The 19,863-nt window shown below is 42.0% G+C and overlaps 1 protein-coding gene across 1 annotated transcript; it reads left to right on the top strand.

Moving 5' to 3' along the window:
- Positions 1–1,230: 1,230 nt before the first annotated feature.
- LOC104917578 (microtubule-associated tumor suppressor candidate 2-like) lies at positions 1,231–19,206 on the top strand. Its single transcript, XM_031552048.1, has 3 exons — positions 1,231–3,825; positions 9,297–9,537; positions 18,947–19,206. The coding sequence occupies exons 1-3, from the start codon at positions 1,552–1,554 to the stop codon at positions 19,189–19,191; spliced, it is 2,760 nt and encodes a 919-aa protein (XP_031407908.1). The 5' UTR covers positions 1,231–1,551; the 3' UTR covers positions 19,192–19,206.
- Positions 19,207–19,863: the final 657 nt, after the last annotated feature.

The raw sequence follows: 19,863 nt of genomic DNA, 5'->3' as shown, positions 1-19,863 counted from the left end.
TGCTTTTTTTGTCTTAGTTTGTAATATTAATGCTACCCAGTCACTGAGTTGAAGAATCATGACTGTGGGAACAAAGACTTTCCATTCACCAAAATTGTAAGTATCAGCTTATCGTTCACAAGTCCATGAGGCCTGATGGATTCACCCTAGGATACTGAAGGAGTCAGCAGATGTTACAGCTGGACTCCTCACAACAAAGTACCAAGGATCTTAGGAGTCTTGGGAGGTCCCTGCCATCTGGCTGCTAGCTGCCATCATACCCATCTTCATGAAGGGCGTGAGAAAAGACCCAGAAAACTATAGGCCTGTCAAATTACTAAGGCAGGACTTTCTCATTAAGCCCACGCTGACTATGCCTGGTATTTGGTAATTTGGTTCCTTCTGTGTACTATAACATCACTGCTTAGTGGATGAAGGGGATCTGATTACATCATGGATGTAACCTTTCTGGATTTTAGTAAGGCTTTGATACTCTTTCTCACAGCATCCTTCTGGACAGAGTGTCCAGCTGTGAGATGAACAGGTTCGTGTTATGCTGAGAGATGGGCTGCAATGAATGGAGCTGCATCTGGCTGGAAGCTGCCACTAGAGATGCTTCCCAGACTCACTTCCAGGGCAAGTTCTGCTCAACATCTTCATCAGTGATCTGGATGTATCCTTAGCAAGCTTGCTGATGGCACTAAACTGGGAGATGCTGTTGAATCCCTGGCTGGAGAGCAGCTCAACAGAAGGGACATGGAGGTGCAGGTGACAGCAGCTCAGCATGAGATGGAGCACAAGCAGAGCAGTGATTTGTGCAAGGCAAAGGAAGAAACTCACAAATGTCCCCTAATAGATCCGGAATTTTAATACTTATTTCTTATCTCTACAGTAGTGCTTTAAATGCTTCAGTAGCAAATCTTGGTGCAATAAAGGAATTGTTATTGCAGTATGAAATTGCTCAGAGCCTTGATGTGGGGTTCTGTCTTCACTTAGCTGTTTACAGCTATCAACAGTTTTAAATCCATATGTCTTAAAAGCAGTACCAACTGCTCTTCTAACCAGGACACTTTTAACAACATCTTCTCTAGTCAGAGATCTGGGCTACATCAGGAAACTTTGCTAGGGGCAAAGCTGTGGCTGAAAGAGAATCTGAACTGTTTGAAAGCACTCCATTCAGGAAGTTTACAGATTTTAACTTTATTTTTTGTTAGTATAACTCATGATATTGATGTAATGTTGTCTGTTTTTTTTTGTCTTCTCATAGGTTGGCTGGATTAACTGGCTGTCATTCAGAGGAAACTTGACAGACCTATTTTGCTTTCGTTGAACCTCTCTACTGCACGTCGTAAGGATTTCCTGGATCCAGAAGTTGCACTGAAGGCAACTGAGCAGCACAAAAATGTGACTTTGACAAGAGACTCTGAGCTTTCTGCTGAGGAATTTCTTACTGATCAGCTTGTAATTTAAGCCTATAACTGAAGCATGTACAATAGTTAGTTAATCTGATAGGGGACAAAGGCTTTCTCATTACTTGCAGCTGCCAAAAAGGCAGTCACTGGAAGCTTCAGAATGAGTGCTCCATTAATCCCAAACAAGTCATGTTACTCCCAGCTTCAGGACAACCGCAGTGAAATAAAAAATAATAATGAAAGCACAGTGAGCGTGGGGGATAGCAATGCCAACCAAATCGTGACACAAGTTAGAACCACGGAAGGAGATATCAAGAAACAGGGTTTGATAGATGAGGGTGGAAATGTACACTCTGGAGGATCAGAGAGAGTTACTCGTCTGGATGTGGAACAGAATAAACTGGTGTTCAAAGACTCTCGGACTTGTAATACCAGTGTACAGGAAAGTAAGCTGCCCTCAACCACAAGCAGGGAGATAGGGAAGGACAGCAGGACCAGCGAAGCTAAGGATATGGCAAGGCATATCAGGATTAGCCGAGGACAAAGTCTGTCCAATTTAAAAAGCAGCACAAATGATGCTAACCTGGAGATAATTTCGAAAGGTGATGCTGACTTCACCCAGAATTTTCCTAAGGGTAAAATGTCCAAGACTGTGGAGATGGAAAGAATAAAAAGACTGTCTTTGGGCAGATCCAGTAAATTTTCTCCTCAATCTGAAACACTTACGAAAGAATGTGTTGGCCGCGTGTCTTGTAAACGTCTGCTTTCCGCATCATTGGATTCCATTGACAGGTCACACCATTTGATTGGAAATACAGAGAAATCACAAAAAACTTCCACAGATCATTTTCTTGGGATGGTGTTTCGTCCACTCGACAATACCTCAGAGGAAAATACTGTCTTTTATTCTAAACCATCTACCTCAGGGAACAAGAAAATAAGTAAACCAGAAAATGTACCAAATGTTAACACTGAAAGCACACTGCATACTTCTCATACCAATCATCATTCAGCCGTTAAGCCCAGTGAGATTGCTAGTAAATCAGAAGCACAATTAAGTCAGGGTGATAAAAGTAAGAAACTGGAGCTTAAGGCTGTGCCATCCCTACAATCTAAAAACACATGTCAACAAAAGATTGAGAGAATTATGGTGATAGAGTTTCTGGGATGTAAAAAAGATGGAAGTAGAACAGTGAAAGAACAGAAAGAGTCTGGATCTGACACATCAACATTTCAAGCATCCCATTTGGAAGACATCTGTGATAAAGCAGAGGATCCCTTGTCCAATCAGGCTGTAACCTCTTCTGACGACAAATTACAAAGTGATAACTTCACCATCCATGGGGAAGGAAGAGGAGGCCATGACAGTGAGAATGGGGCAGTGACCCAGGTTAGTGAGAAAGACAGAGAAGTGGAAACAATATTCCCACTCACCTGCAATGGTAATTCCAGTAGCAAAGTGCCACCTAGAAAAAATGAAAATTTACATGAAGCTGATGCAGGTTGTGCTGGAACAGTTGGTGAACAAGTATCTCTTACACATAACATGAATCTACCTGACAGCAAACCCTTGCAAGTTAATGAGAATAAACTGATGCTGGCCAAAGGAAGCACTGAGGATGCTGCCGTGCCTGCTTCTGATCTCTCTGAACAAGACAGAGTGTGCAGTGGAGAGACAGTGTCAAACCAACAGCCTGACAACCACATCAGTGATATAGAAACCTTCTCAGTTCCAGGTAAAAAGACAGCTCCTGCACAGAAACATCCTCCAGAAGAAGCACTGGAGAGCTTTAAGGTTTCAGCAAAGGCTGACACCTTTTTATGTGTTCCAACTCATATGCGCCCGGTGGCAGTGCTGGATGTTAATAGTCAGCCCACGGTATCAAACAGTAATTTGAAGGACATTTATGCACTTCCCATTGACAAATTGTCACCCTCCTCAGTCCTACCTCCTGTTGACAGTACACAGTTGAACATATCCCCCAAAGTGCCTATAAAGACTGCCAGCAGCAGCGCAATCCCCAAACCTATCCTGGTCCACTCCAAGGGCTCCCTTGCAGATAAGGTGGATGTGGACAGTGACTGCAGTGAGAAACTGGAAGAAAGCATGGAGGTGAAACCTGCCATACCCAAGCCCAAACCTGTGAGACCTAAAATAATCACATACATCAGAAGAAACCCTCGTTCAATGGAGCAGCTTGACCCTTCATTTGCACCAGCAGGGCTGCCGTACGGTACCACAGCATGCCCAGTGCCCATCTCCACAGAGCAGAAGGCATCCAGCGGAGGGGAGGGCAAAGCCCCCAGCATCCTGTATGACAAATTTAAACCTGACCTCCAGAAGCCAAGGCTCTTCAGTTCTGGACTGGTGGTGTCAGGAATTAGGCCCCCAGGTCATCACTTTGGTCCAATGGGTGAGAAGTTTCTGCAGGAGGTAAGCAGGTGGCTTTGACACTTTTGTATATCAGGTGGTGAGTGTTTGCTTACTTGTTGCTGCCAGACGTTAGTTCTCCAACCTTAAAGAAGTAAATCCTAAAGCAAAGCAGTATGTGATGATTAGAAATAAACGTAACATTTTCTGGCACTGACCTTGATGTGCTGTCTGATCTGTGACTGGAAGTTGTCACCGTGTTCCTCCAGCATTTCCCAGCATACCAGTGACCTGCTAGTGTATAAATAGAGATGTTTAGATAGGAAAAGGCATGCTGTTTGAATTTATCCTTAAATGGAACTTCTGTTTTTTTCCAAAGAACATCTTTGGGAAATTAATGTAATTTGCCCACAGAGAGTTTTCCTCCTTAATGGGAATCTTGGCAGGTTTTTTGCAGTCAGAGAACTAGCAGTCCATATGCATTCTCTTCTGTTAAGCTACACAGAAAAACAGGAACTGTCAGATTTCATTAGAATATATACTTCATGTGGGAAAAGATTTCCTTTTGACTCATCTTAAGCAGCGTGCTCTATTGCCTAACATCTTAAAAAAAGAAAACTCCTTTCCTTGGAAGTTCTTCCTCAGCAGCCAAAAGGTAATGGAAGTCCCTCTGCCCAGTTCTGAGCCCTTAAATCTGGTTGTGTTTCCACAGCCCTGTAAGCCAGGCAGGAGTGCTGGCTCCCTGCAATCCCTGCTGGGAGGTGAGACAGTGGTTGATGTTGCTTGGTAGATAGTGAAAGGACAGGGAAAAGGGGGTTATATTTAGGTCTGCGATATGCCCTTGCGTCTACTGCTTTGGACCTGTGGTAGTTAGCTCAACAGACAAGCTTTCTATGTAAATGTTCCCACAACTGTATTTAATTTGAACCAATCCTAAAATTAAAAAAAATTAAAAATTACTCATTTTATATACCTACCTCCTTCTATATGCAATATTTATCCAATATAACAGCTTTGAAATAACACATTTGGTGACAGAGTTGACAATCATAAGCCAGCAAATACCCACATTAAAATCTCATGTGTGAGTATCGATGGGCCCTTCTTCCATGTTAACAGACAACTGTTGAAGTGATCTTGGAGTATAGGTTTTTGTAAGAGTATTATCTCATCTCAAGCAAAGTGCTTGCTGCCCTTTCCCATTCAGATTCCATAGTCCATGCCTCACATTTTGCATTCATAGAACAGATTACTGAAGTCATTGTTAGCTTGTCTTTGCGAGCCACTACTATGGTATCTTCACAATCTCCCTGTAAAGTGAGAGAAAATTGCTGGATTATTACCATTTAAGTGAAATTAAAACCAGTGTAATGCAGGCTGTGCAGCTATCTGGCTGTATATAGAGTGACATGACCTTCTTTAGCTTGGAGAAGAGAAGGCTCCGGAGGTACCTCATTGTGGCCTTTCAGTACTTGAAGGGAGCATATAAACAGGAGGGGGAATGACTGCTTGTATGGATTGATAGTGATAGGACAAGGGAGAATGGTTTTAAGCTCAGAGGAGATATAGGTTAGATATTAGGAGGAAGTTTTTCACACAGAGGGTAGTGACGCACTGGAACAGGTTGCCCAAGGAGGTTGTGGATGCCCCATCCCTGGAGGCATTCAAGGCCAGGCTGGATGTGGCTCTGGGCAGCCTGGTCTGGTGGTTGGTGACCCTGCACATAGCAGGGGGTTGGAACTAGATGATCTTTGTGGTTCTTTTCAACCCAGGCCATTCTATGTTTCTATGATTCTCTAGACAGTAGGTTTCTACAGTCCATACAGTTGGTATTTGGAAAATCAGGCAACATTAGCTAACACAGCTGGAAACAAAGGACCAATTTTTGGTAACTGGAGGACTGTTCTTAGCATGAAAAGGACTCAGGTTGTGGCAGGTATGCAGTGTGGTTTACTCTAGAGTAGAGTTAGCAGGATGACATTTATTTTCTGGAGAGAGCCCAAAACATCTTATCCCCCTATAAATATGACTGAGTGGGTCTTTCAAGTAAAAGGAAAGCAATTAGAATGGGTTCAGGTAGATCAGAATCACCCTGGCAAATTGGCATGCTGAAGACTCAGAGCTTTTGTAGACGAGGATATGCTGGAGCAAGATGACCACTCTACATTAACTTTGTGAGGGAAACATTCCCAGACTGCCCTATTTCACATATCCAATTTGGGCTTTGATCAGCATTTTATAGCTCTTTACATAGCTGTGATGGGGGTGTTAATAGCTGCTATCAGTCAGACCTATAATCGCTAAGCAGCCTTCAGCTGTCTAAGCAGTAGGCACAATTAAATGCCTCCTTGGGTGCCATGAGTGGAAGTGACAGAGAGGTGCCTGTCTTGGGCACTACCTGTCTGAGGAAGGCTCGAGGGCTGTCTCTGAGGCTTTAATGTTTGACAGCATTATAAACAAAGCAACATGAAGGAAGATGTTGAGCAACCTCACTGCTGGCAGGGTTGCCAGCTCTGCTCAGAGTTACCCAGGCTGCGGAAATTCCCAAATGGCTCATGTGTTTGCTTGCAGACTTCCCAACTCTTTTTCACAAGTTCATTAAATGGGAGGAGTGCAGAATGCACAGTACAGTTCTGAGCTGGGCGTCTTGTTAGTGGATGGGCTGTACTAATCCAAATCTGTTTTAGCAGCTCTGTAATGGCCTTATAATCAATAGTTTCATATGATTCTACGGGGACCAGTTAAATTCTGCACTTGAGGAATTCACTGTTTAATACAAAAGAAAAAGGAATGTGTCTTATTAACAAGTTTATGTCTCTCTATGAGCTCAGAAACAAATCTATTTCCTGAGAGATAGTTGGGTAAATCCTTCTTACTTCTCTCAGCTTGAGAAAATGTTTTATCCTTGCAATTGTTATGTGTGCATATCTTTGTTACCTGTAGCATGCTGTCAATAAAGATGAACTGGAGGTTTCATTAAGCTGATCCATTTTATCAGAATTGCCTGCATTCTGTATTTAAGGATTTTCCCAGTTCCTCATACTGAAATATTTGGCATAAATACGCTTGATTTATTTATTGGCAGTCAGTATGAGAGGATAAGAAGAGTATAGTGAAATCTGATTGAAATAAATTCATCAGAGAATTGAGAGGTTGTGGATGCCCTGTCCCTGGAGGTGTTCAAGGCCAGGTTGGATGGGGCCCTTGGCAGCCTGGCCTAATATTAAATGTGGAAGTTGGTGGCCCTGTTTGCAGCAGGGAGGTTGGAGCTTGATGATCCTTGAGGTCCCTTTCATCCCAAGCCATTCTGTGATTCTGTGATTGAGGAGAAAAAGTAATGGAATCTTACCCAGAAAAAAAAAAATAACAGGCTTGTATGTAGAAACCGAACATAAGCAGCTAAGTCCAGGCACAGAGAATCATCGGTACAGTGAAAACCTGCATCCCAGCTTGTACAAGTAGGTCAGGGCAAAAGGGAAACTGACATATCTCATGGCAGGAAATAGTACTACAAACAAAGAAAAAATATAGATCAAAAATGTAACACTCAGTGTTGGTTGCCTATGTCCACCTAGTTCCTGTGCAGAGACCTCAAAGATTCCATAGGTTTAAGGCCTATCTTGTCTCTTTTAGCAAATTAAAGATTTGCCAAATTAGTATTAAAGCTCTTGAAGCAGCTCAGATCAAAGCTTTTATAGCCAATGTTAAAGTGCATATTCTAAATGCTTATAATTGCTAAATAGAAATTGATTTGGCATATTATATGCATCATAACTTGCAGCAGAGTTAATTAATTGCAAGTTACTTTTCTTCCTAGGTAGCCTATGGCACTTTTTTTAAAATTAATTTTTAAGCAAATTTAGTTCAGAATTCCTATTTCCTAAGCCTTTTTTTTTTTTCCCCTCTGGCCTAAATAAAGTACTCTGAAGAAATATTTATGGGTTCTTTCTAGATTATGAGGATTTTACATTTTATAAGGAAATGCAGGAGAAGTTGATCTTTACTCAGTTCTTTGTGAACAAGAGAGATGAAAGCCCAGAGGGCTTCTGGCATTGTTTTATGCTCTAGTCCTGAGTCTGGGAAAGCATTGCACAGAGGTGAGGGTCTAGTCGTGGATGCAAGGGCTCAACCAAGGAACCAGGTCTTCGCTCAGCCACAAGTTCTCTGCTGACAGCCAGCCTGGCCTTGAATGCCTCCAGGGATGGGGCATCCACAATCTCCTTGGGCAACCTGTTCCAGTGCGTCACCACCCTCTGTGTGAAAAACTTCCTCCTAATATCTGACCTAAACCTCCCCTGTCTCAGTTTAAAATCATTCCCCCTTGTCCTGTCACTATCCACCCATGTAAACAGCCCTTCCCCTTCCCGTTTATATGCTCCCTTCAAGTAGTGGAAGGCCACAAGGAGGTCTCCCTGGAGCCTTCTCTTCTCCAAGCTAAACAAGCCCAGTTCCCTCAACCTTTCCTCATAGGAGAGGTGCTCCAGCCCTCTGATCATCTTAGTGCCCTCCTCTGGATCCACTCCAAGAGCTCCACGTCCTTCCTGCACTGGAGGCCCCAGGCCTGGACGCAGTACTGCAGATGGGGCCTCACAAGAGCCGAGCAGAAGAGACAATCACCTCCCTCTCCCTGATGGCACCCTTTTTAATGCAGCTCAGAATGGGCATTCAATGCTGCCAAATAGGCAGCTGTGTTTTATAGCTCTCGTTTGGAATATTCTGTCAGCCCTCTGAAAATACAGCGTACAGAAACATGTACACCTCTGCATGTGGGTCTCTTCAGGAACTCAAGAGGTGCAGATTATGCTGCAATTTTGCAGTAAGGACGTAAGGATATGTAGAGATTTCCTCATGGGCAAACAATTCGATAATCCCATTTCTCCCATAAAAAGAACTTAAAGTAGCTTCAGCTTTATGTGAACTATTTAAGTTAAAAACTGATTCCCTTTAAAAGTACGTGTATCTCAGTAAGCATATTTTAAGTAACTTCTAATAATAATTCCACTTGCACACTCTTCGTGTATCCACCTATTTAAATAACATCACCTGTCAGGATTTGACAATAGCTTCATTTTCTCTAACTGAAGTTATTTTTGTTTGTCTATTTGCTTTTTGGGTAGCTATCAATTCTTTATTTGGGTTTGGTTGGATTTAGTTCTTGGAACATGTGTAGAACATGTTGTATGAAGCACTGGCACAGGTTGCCCAGAGAGGGGTGGATGCCCCATCCCTGAAGATATTCAGGGTTGGGCTGAATGGAGCTCTGAGCACCTGATCTAGCTGTAGGTGTCCCTGTTCACTGCAGGGAAACCTTTAAGGGGCCCTTCCTACACAAATGATTCTGTGACACCATGATTCTACTTGTCAGAGGGGTTCATATTGTTAGGCCATTCCTCTTAAAATTGACCAGCACTCTACAGGGGTCTGACGCCTAGATTGACAGGGAGGGAAAAATAGCTTTTATGAGCAATTTAGAGATCCATATGCTGTTTACATATTGATATTGCATAATATCTGTGTTCATGATTTTTCCTTAGGTTGGGGAAAGGCCTGCAAAAGACGAATTTTGTCCTCCACCGTATACTCACTACGAGGTCCCACCAAGTTTTTATCGGTCTGCCATGATACTTAAGCCACAGTTAGGACTGGGTGCAGTCTCCAGGTTACCGTCTGCCAAAAGCAGGATTCTCATTGCAAGTCAAAGATCCTCAGGCACCTGTCTTCATCAGCAAGGAGAAATAGCGAGTGCTCCCAGCCTCTATCATCCTGATGCTTCAGGTACAGAATGATCTTTCTTTCTTTTAAATATAGTCACCGATAAGATATATATATATATATTTCAGATAGAAATAGCACAAAGTGAGCAATATCTTGACCGAGTACCACAAAGCTCCAGTAGCACTCTTTGAGGAGTATCTTTTTATCCTCAGGCACGTCTGGCTATGGAGTCTGGGTCTTTCACAGAAGTTGTTAAGCAGGTATTGCTGAAGGAGAAAGATCAATTTCAGTAATAATTCTCAGTATGCTCTTTTTCATCTTCTTCCTCCTTGTAAGTGCCTGAAAAATCTTTGCTTTTGTCACGTGGAAGGTAAGGGAACATTTTCCTCTATCATGAAGACCCCATTTTTCAGTCTGACTGTGACACTGGCCATCGTGTTGCTCTGGAAACATTGATAGTGTTCAGAGGGAGAGACCTTGATTCTCTGAAACCCTGTATACACCACTTTGGAGACAACATTTTTTAAAACCTTTTGCTTCCCAGCTACTGTGCAGGGCACAGCATGACCCTGGGGAGAATTACAGGGGAGGGAAAGGGAAAAGTCAGAAGGAGAAGTGTACAACACCGTGAGACAGAGAATAATCACCTCTGCAGTATACTCCTTGGTTTCCTGGAAAAGCTTGGAGGTTTTAACGACACACATTTAAGCAGCAGCAAGTTCATGAACAACTGAAAATCAGGCATTGCAAGTGAAATATAGCTGCTGTTAGCAGCCTACAGCTCTGCAGAGATTTTTAGATAATAGTCAAAAAAGATTACTTTGAACAATGGCTTGAGGTTGTACAGTCCCTCCTCTTGCCCCAGGACTGAATTTCTTTTGAAAAATGCTTATTTAACCTATTCATGAAAAGCAATTTATAATTGATTTTGTGAATTTGTAAGTGATTTTGCAGCCTCTGAAGGAAGGCTGCACCAGTGCAACACTGCATTCGAGTTACAAGGTTTCCTTAGTATTTTGCCTAATTTTTGTTGCTATTTACTTCCTCTCCTATGTGGAGTTCACATGGGTCTCTTCCGCTTCGCAGCTATCTGGAAATTGTTTCTCTCCCCAATGTCTATTTCTCTGTACTAAAACTTCATAAGAGATTTAGATATAGAATGGAAGTATGTCAGGGTATCTTGACTTAACCGGAGAAGAGAGAGTGAGCCTCAGTACAGACTACCAGGATTCAGCATTTATCAGCCAATCAAGGTTCTCTGTAACACAAGGCCTTGCCACTGTTCTTTACTATCTGACTTTGTATCTTTGTATCCACTCTTAACAGAAGCTGATCAAGCTCTGCTGTGTGACTTCTGAGATGCTACAAGATTATGCACTAAGTAGTAGATATCATTTTAGCCCTCTAAGTTGAGTGCAGTCAGCATGGAACGCAGGAATACAGATGCAGAGAACAACTGGATGACAGTTTCCATTGAACTGGAAATGCAACAGACTGCTAGTTTAGAATACAACTCAGATGAGCTCTTGCATAAGAGGAGGAAGTTTGGTAGAAATGAGAGGAATATACTCTCATTTATCATTCGTTAGTAGGTCCTACTAACAAATACAGTCAGTTTTCTGCTCTTCAGAAATGAATATTGCCCTGATTTTCATTCATCCATTGTAATTATCATTGATGATTGCAGGCATAACTTTCTCTAGCCATTTTTAATCTATAGAGCACTGTATATGTGTATTAATTTACTGTCTTCCTATACTGACATTCAGAAATCTAAGTTCTGTCAGCCTATCTGTCCTATTTATCATCTGTAATCCCATCTTTAAAAATTCCAGAGAAGCATATAGGAAATTGCAGTAGCTGAAAGTACCATTCCTATTCCATTGCAGTTCCCGTTTCCTGAAGTTTTCCTACTTCTCAATAGCTGGGGTATTTTGGAATCTTATCGCTGATTATTCTGCAGAATCAAAGAATAACAGAATGCCCAGGGTTGGAAGGGATCTCAAGGATCATGAATCTCCAGCCCCCCTGCCACATGCCGGGCCACCAACTTCCACCTTTAATACTAGACCAGGCTGCCCAGGGCCTCATCCAATCTGGCCTTGAACACCTCCGGAAACGGGGCATCTACAACCTCTCTGGGCAGCCTGCTCCAGCGCCTCACCACTCTCTCTGTAAAGAACTTCCCCCTGACATCCAACCTAAATCTTCCCTCCCTCAACTTCAAACTATTTCCCTTTGTCCTGCAGTTATCAACCCTTTCAAAGAGTTGATTCCCCTCCTGTTTGTAGGCTCCCTTTAGGTATTGAAAGGCTGCAATGAGGTCACCCTGCAGCCTTCTTTTCTCCAGGCTGAACAAGCCCAGCTTCCTCAGCCTGTCTTTGTAGGGGAGGTGCTTCAGTCCCCTGATTGTCTTTGTGGCTCTCCTCTGGACCCTCTCCAACAGCTCCAGCAGACCTGGACACAGTACTCCAGATGGGGCCTCACAAGAGCAGAGTAGAGGGGGACAATCACCTCCCTGTCCCTGTTGGCCACCCCTCTTCTGATGGAGCCCAGGATACCATTTGCCTTCCGAGCCGCAAGGGCACACTGCTGGCTCATGTTAAGCTTTTCATCTATCAAGACCCCCAGGTCCTTCTCTGCAGGGCTGCTCTCAAAGACCGCTCCTTCCAGTCTTTATGGATGCCTGGGATTCCTCCAGCCCAAGTGCAAAACCTTGCACTTTGCCGTGTTGAACCTATTTCTTGGACCTTGCCTCCTCTGGAGGTCAAATTTAGTCCATAGCTCTCTGCAGTTTTCTTCCTACAACTGTTATTTTGTTTGTTTTGCTCCAGCCTATTGATACCTCACTGTTTCAAAAAAACTATTAAAGATAACTCATAGTAGTCAGTAATTTGTCTGCCATGTCCTTCAGTATCCCAAAGTTTGCTTCATCTGGTCTGTGGACTCTGACTGCTTTTATTGATTTTAAATTACCCAAAACTTGTTCTGGAGAGGCTGCTAATGTCTCCAGTTTTTCACTGTCCACCCCAGGACACGTATTTTTTCATTTCTGGCATCTCACTTTCTGTTTTCCCTGTGAGATGAAAAGCATGTCTCATTTTTTCTGCAGCATCTCGTTCTGTTGCAAAGCACTTTGCATTGCTTTGTGATGATTCATTGCCTCCCATATTGATCTTTCTTGTATTTCTGATTCCTTTTATCAGTTATGTTACATTATTTTAGTTTTGGCATGTTATTTCCCACTTACAAACTGGAGATTATCTTCTAATCACCTTGCCTTTGTTCAAATCCTTTTGACATGTACATCTCAAATGACTTAATCTTTCATCAGCATCTAACTTTTTAAACCAGCATATCCGTCTTTTTATCTTTAATAATTTAATAATTTAAGAAGAACCAACTGCCCGTGACAGCAGATGGAACTGAAATAGGAGAAGGAGAGAGGGGCTGGGTGGGAGGGCAGCCCCAAAGCCAGCAAGGGCTGTGCAGAGGGGCTCAGAACAGGGCTGGTGTTAACAGCATTAATCTGTAGCATCAGCAAAGCATGCTCATACCTACACAAACCATATGGGTCATGTCTAACGAGTGATGTTAATGTGTTCAACACCATCTTCAGCTTTTTATCAACCACTTTCCTCTAATTCCTCTAATTTGGCAGTTCATTGTGGTATTAAACTTTAATCTGATATATTGTTTTTGATGCTATTTTTCAGAAACAGGATTAAATGTAGATTAGGTATAGTCATATTTACAAATATAAGGAAAAGAAATGCAATGGTAGTGGTGCTGGTGAGACCCTTGGTTGTATAGATACTGTGGAGTGTGAGGGCTGAGTGGACAGCTGAAAGCAGCTGGAGACCAGCATGTATTTTTCTCTCAAGGATACCAGCCCTATCTTCAAGAATGCTAATCAGCATCTCTTGCAGTTCAATCCTGAGCTTTTAATCCAGTTTTTAATCCCAGTGATTTCAGGCCTACCTTGAGGTAATGGAAACAGGGATCTAGCCATTTGCCATCTAGTGACAAAGTGCAAGGTACCACTGGGGCTCTTTAAACGAAAATTGCCATAGCACAGTATTGAGAACAGAGCCTGTGCCTCATAATGAGGATTTTAATCCCCTCTGTCATGTGTTTTGTAATGTAGCAGTCTGCTTAAGCAGCACTGATAAGCTGAGTGGTTTGGCCTGCGTGTAATACTAACATTCATAAAGCTGACTCTAATTGATAAATTCAATCCCTGAGCAGCTGTGGTAGACTGCAGGTACTGCCTCAAAGGGTTTTGCTACTTTTAAGACATGCCAGGTAAGAAGTAAAATAATAATAAATGATCCTACAGTTCTCCAAGTGTAATGCCTAAAATGTGAGTGGGGCAGTGGTCGTTCTTCATCTGTAGGACACTGGGCAATAAACACTGCCAGGGGCTGTGGGTTCATCACTGACCAGTGCTGCTCTTTATGTCGGATGGATCCAGCAAGCAGTCTGACTTGTAAGAAAAAGCATTGTATACTGTAGGTAAGATAGGAACTGGGGCATATTTAAGGGTATATTAGGTGTCTGAAAGCTGAACATTTGTTTATTTTATATTGACTCTGCTCTTTCTATGGGAAAATTGTCATTCAAAACAAGCATTGAAGGATACTGTGTCTATAACTTATAAATTATGCATATGTTTTCCTTGGTTATGAAGACTCGGAGCAAGCCTGTCAGGATTTACATTCATTAGCTGATTATTTTAATGGCATTAATGTCTAATTTTGAAAAGTACAACAGAGATCTCATCATTAAAACTTTACTACATTTTTTTCAGTAGTACTTATGGTAATTCTTTTTCAAAGAGCAAGTTAATGAAATCTTGTTTCCTTATTACCTCTCCCTGTATTAAATTTGCCAGTCCTGAGGGTCTAGCAGTTCCTTTCATTTCTAAATAAGTCAACTCTTGTTAAAGATTCATTTTATGTATGCATCAGGACAGCAGTGTTTTTGATTTACTCAGGCACACACAAATATATGTGTTTATTTGTGTATTTGCAAATATGTATCATGGATTTCATTGGTAATGAGCTGATGTGTCTACAGCTTTTTCCTGCTAGGATTTCAGTTTTGATTTTGTGTCGAATCTCAGGAATACCTAATACCTGAACAAGTATGTGAGGTTTGGTGATAGGAAAGGAGTTATCAGGTTACTTCCTGAATTATTCCACTGCTGCTGCTCCAGCTGAATGCTTATTTTATAGGTTTGCAGTACTTATAAAATAAATACTTCAATTGGAGCTGGCAAACTTAATTTGTGAAGAAGAGAGGTGACAAGGGGAGAATTCAGAAGCGAAAATATTCTCTGGCTTCTGCTAATCCACAGCAGTTTCAGCTGGCACTCTGCTTCATTGGGTGTGCAGTCCAATTGTACAGTTACGTGCTCAAAGGGAAACACACAGCTCTTCGTCAGCATCTTGCTAAGGGCATCATCATGTGCCACGTGCCACCTCTTCACACCCCGCAGTAGGCACAGAGTAGCTTTTAGGGGTGTTTGAATCTGAAGCTGGAGATGCTGAGCATTTCTTGCCATGTAACAGTGCCCTGGCTGATCAGGATTTCTCCGGTGTTCAGCAGTGACAACTCTTTTGCTTTTGGACTGTCCCAGGCTTGGTGACATTTAGATAAGGGAGCATCAGGAGAGCCATGCACCATCTGCACCCTGGTGTAAAACCTCTGTTTTAAGGTGTAGATAATGAATCCGTTTTGAGGCCTCTTTCTTCATTGTTTTTCATAGAAAAATCATTTGTCAATAACCGGGAAACCACAAGGATGCTGGGAACAGAATCTGCTTCTGATTTGGAAGATTTGGTTTTAATCTCTGATGATATCAAAGATTGAATTAACTCTGAGGTACCTTGAAAAACTGTTTGTGTTAATCTCTGATGAGTTAAGCAAAACTGCAGGTAGCTTCCTTGCCCTGGATTCTCTGATAAGAACTGAGGATAAAGATCAGAGCACCATCTAAAAGAAGATATGCTCCCTGAGAGCAAATTGCGTCTAATGACTGAAGTTCTTAGGGAAATGTTCATATAAAAAAAAAAAAAAAGAGAAGAGAAAAACAACAGCAACAAACCCCACCAAGAAAGCAAAGGCTTAACATAGATCACAAGTGGAGCCGAACTCTTGAACTACTACTTTTCCTCATATGAACACATCTCCGTAATCCATTCCTATAACTTTTCATTTGTTTCAGCTAAAAGCTATTTCAGCTTTCACGGAGAAGTCACATTAAAGTTGCTCATTAGCTGTACATGTGCATGGAGATGTGATCTGCGTACAGTGCAGATGCAGAAGTCTCGCTCAGCCTCTTCTTAAGGCTCACAGACGCATCTGCTTTGTGCCAGTCAGTTTCTGCCTCAAAGTGCTTTCATGTTCCTAGATGGGAACAGTTTGAAGTGTCACAGAAAATCACTTCTGTGCCACACAGACAACAGCACTTAATTCCATAATTAGCTTCAGGCAGTGAGGCAGCTGGAAAGATTTTTGCCATTTTTTTTAGCTTATTTTGGCAGATTTTTATTAAAATGAGAACTTCTCATTAATATCACTTTTGTTTTGAACTTTCAGACCATGTTTGCAGGTGTGCTTTTATACTTCTAAGAGACAGAAAGAATCCTCACCTTAAAACTTGATGGTATTTAGAAAGAAAATGGGTGCACGAGGCTGATACCTTGTGTATTTTAGTGAGTAAAAAGACACAAACTGACTTAGCTTTAAGGATTTGAGTGCATCTCTGGTAAGGATAATGTTCTGCCCCCAGGTCCTTGTGGTACAGAAGAGCTGTATAACAAAGAAGAGGAGTGAAAAATAACTTAAAGTTGATTATGAGTTCAAGACACAAAATATGGTTAGTTCAGGGGAAATTTCAGTTGAAGTCACAAGCTGAGAAGTCCATAAGCACAGAGGTGTGAGTAACACTACCAGATCATCTGTGAAGATCTAAGAGAATGGATTCAAAGAAAAGGTGGAGATGAGTGGGCATTTTCTGGTGCTGCAAGGTGCTGAGATTGTCACTAAATGCCTAGAATTGTAGAATTGTTTGAGTTGAAAGGCACCTTTAAAGGCCACCTAGTCCAACTCCCTGTGATGAACAAGAACACCTACAGCTCCATCAGGTGCTCAGAGCCCCGTCCAGCCTGACCTTGAGTGTCTCCAGGGACGGAGCATCCACCTCTCTGGGCAACCTGTGCCAGTGCCTTACCACTCTTATTGTAAATAACTTCCTCCTTACATCCAATCTAAAGTTCTCCTCTTTTATTTTGAAACCATTTCCCTTTGTCCTATCACAACAGACCCTGCTAAAGAGTCTTCCCCTTCTTTCTTACAGCCCCCCTTTAGATACTGAAAGGCCACTTTGAGGTCTCCCCACAGCCTTCTCCTCTCCAGGTGAATAGCCCCAGCTCTCAGACTAGTTTTAAGCAATTCTTCTTCAGTGATGGTGCCTGTGCTTCCACACCTGTCCTGCAGTGCTCAGCACAGCACTGGCTGTAGGCACGTGGTCACACAGCAGTGCAGAGAGGGGACAGCCTGGGGACTCGGTGCAGTTGTCTCCACAGTTAAGATCCAGCACTCTCTTCCATAGGCAGAGATGCAAGGTTTGCCATGGATCCTCCTGTTTGCTTCACATCAGGGGTTTACCACCAGTGCAACATTGGCATGAACTGATCTCAATCCCACATAGTATGAAGACTCTCAAATAGAATCAAATCCTAGAATCATCAAGGTTGGAAAAGACCAGTGAGATCATCTAGTCCAACTGTCAGCCCATCACCAGCACTCTGTGGGCCCAGCCATCCAGCCAGGAAGCGTACACCCATCGAAACCACGGGCTGCCAGCTTCTCCAGGAGGGTGCTGTAGGAGACGGTCATAGACTTTATTAAAAGCTGGGTAGACTGCATCCACAACCTTTGTGTGGTTGATGTGTAGCTAGTGGTGGTGACTATGTTGTAGCGTTTTGTAGCTGAGAATTTACTCTCTCAAGTAGTGCTAATGGCCTTTTTGTATCTGTTTTTGTTTCTGTGGAATTAAACAGAATGCATTACTTTCAGAGCAGCGTATGTATAGAAATTATTTCATTTGTTGATCAAGAAGCATTTTCTAATGTCTTTTATAGGACTATGTTTTATAGGAAAACCAAACTTTTTTTTTTTCTTGATGTTACATCCATTGTAATTTCAAAAGAAAAGGGTTAGTTCTGTTGAAAAAAAAAATAAAAATGTTGTTACTGTCATGAGGCACATAACTATCTTTCAAAATCCCCATAACACTTTTCTACTCAAAGGAGTTAGTCTTGTTTTCTGTAAACTCTCATCAAAGTGTAATGCTTCATTAAAATTAATAAGGCTTTGACCTACATAGTTTACAAAAGAATTAAATAGTGTAATAATGTGAAGACTATATTCTTACTGTGTGGTTAATTTCTACTTTTCCTTTATATAATTGATGTTTGCTGCATCCTTTGAAGTATACATCAGGATGATACATGAATAGTGTTCACCAAATGGGAACAGAAAGTTGACTTTGTGGACTTTTCTGGCCAAGTATGTTGACAGCTGTAATGGTGCCTTCTCTTCTAACACACTCAACCAGCCAAACTCAATCTTTAGTCCTTTCATGAGGACAGCATGGGACCTTTCGGACCCATCTTCTGGATTTGCCTAGAAAAGTTTGCCTAAGCAAGAACAGCAGGATTAGGTTTAAGAGGACACAAAACAGAGAGAGGTACCCTGTTGTCATTACCAGAGCAGACCTGGTAGCCAAACTGTTGTTGTTGACTAACTCCATCCTCTGTAAGCCCTCTATTGGCAGTTGTCTGAGATTTGGGATATGTCATTCCCATAGCTGGCATTTTACAGTGAATTGGACACTATCAGAGGAAATGGCTAGTGGTGTGTTAAAAAAGTAAACTTCCCAGGGCATGTCCTTGTTTTTGGGCTTGGTGCAAGAGGAGGGCATTTTCTTTCAGTAAAATTTGAAAGAAAGACTTCAAAGAAGTATTTTCTTTGATGAAATGCAAAGAAGTCCTGTGTCCTTGAGGAGATTCATTGGCATTCTGCAATAGCTTCCAAAACTGAGGATAAGTATAGAGTGTTTGTCTGAGTGTGACTTTCTTTTAATTGACACATAAGAAATGTAAAGGTAGAAAGTGATACAGCATAAAAGAAAATATTTTTAAGTAGCGGACTTGAACTACATTACTTTGCTGGAATTTCGACTTTCATGGGTACTTGCTGCACTTCTCATTTTAAAAATTATTGCAACCTGTAATTGCTTCAGAGAATTACTTTTTAGTAGAGCAAAGCGTAAGACACCAATGCAGTTTTTGAGCCGCCCTTAAAACTTCTATTCAATCTTCATACCAAGTTTTACTTGGCAATATTTAGTATGTCCCAAATGAGCTTGTTTGATAAAAGTTCTTTCTCCTTCTTTCAGTTGATCTTAAGAAGGTCCCGTGTCCAAATGCTGCAAAGTCAAATCTCCCCAAGCCGTGTCCGTCTGCACTTCGCCCTCCAGGTTACTCGCGCTTGCCAGCAGCCAAGCTGGCAGCATTTGGTTTCGTCAGGAGCTCAAGTGTATCCTCTGTCTCCAGCAACCAGTCAAATGACAGCGCTCAGAGTGATCAAAGCAGGACAGCCAACCGTAAGTCTATAAATTGGCCTTCTTTTTGGGGCGTATAAAAAGGATTGCCCAGACTGGAGTTTGCATACAAGGATTTATTTAATCTCCACAGTACCCACTAATCATTTCTGTGCCACTGGGTTGTACATTAACATAGGAGTTGGTTTCCCTGTATGAGAGAAAATTGCTTTAAGGGTGAGCATGAAGCATATTTCTATTTGGTTTGTGTGTGTTTTTTATCACTTTGTACAACTAAAACAAGTAAATAATCGCAGCAAACTGTATTTGCTAAGCACATTGCAGCCATGAACAGCTTTGAATACCGAGCATCTAAAATGAACGACAATCGTCCTCATCCACTTCTTTCTGTTCCTTAACATGCAGAGTAATAAACTTGGTTTACAAAATTGATGGTATAACACTGGAGGTATAAAATGGGATCAACAGTGTTATCGTGGTTATTGTCTCGTTTCCAGACTTGGAAAGATCCTATGGCTGGAATGTCTTTTCAAATCCTATTTTCTGTAACAACCATTAATTTTGTTAAGTAGAAAGTAATGCCCACTGGAGTGTGCAGTCCTTGCAAAGTGTTTGCGTGCCTTGGGCTTGGAGCTTGGGCTTGGGCTTGGGCTTGGAGAAAGGGAGACTGAGGGATTTGCATGCCCCTTTTCTGTCTTTGAAGACCAGATTGAGCCTGAACTGTGTCAATATCAAAGCAAGTGTTATCAGCC

This window comes from Meleagris gallopavo, chromosome 1, assembly GCF_000146605.3.
Source record: "Meleagris gallopavo isolate NT-WF06-2002-E0010 breed Aviagen turkey brand Nicholas breeding stock chromosome 1, Turkey_5.1, whole genome shotgun sequence".
Lineage (NCBI taxonomy): Eukaryota > Metazoa > Chordata > Aves > Galliformes > Phasianidae > Meleagris > Meleagris gallopavo.
Note: the sequence above shows the minus strand (reverse complement) of the source record. Positions and strands in the feature narration are given on the sequence as shown.

Coding starts and splice junctions, on each gene's coding strand:
- LOC104917578 (XM_031552048.1), top strand. CDS start 1,552: ATGAGTGCTCCATTAATCCCAAACAAGTCATGTTACTCCCAGCTTCAG. Junction 3,826..9,296: donor GTGAGAAGTTTCTGCAGGAG/GTAAGCAGGTGG, acceptor ATTTTTCCTTAG/GTTGGGGAAAGGCCTGCAAA. Junction 9,538..18,946: donor CTATCATCCTGATGCTTCAG/GTACAGAATGAT, acceptor TCCTTCTTTCAG/TTGATCTTAAGAAGGTCCCG.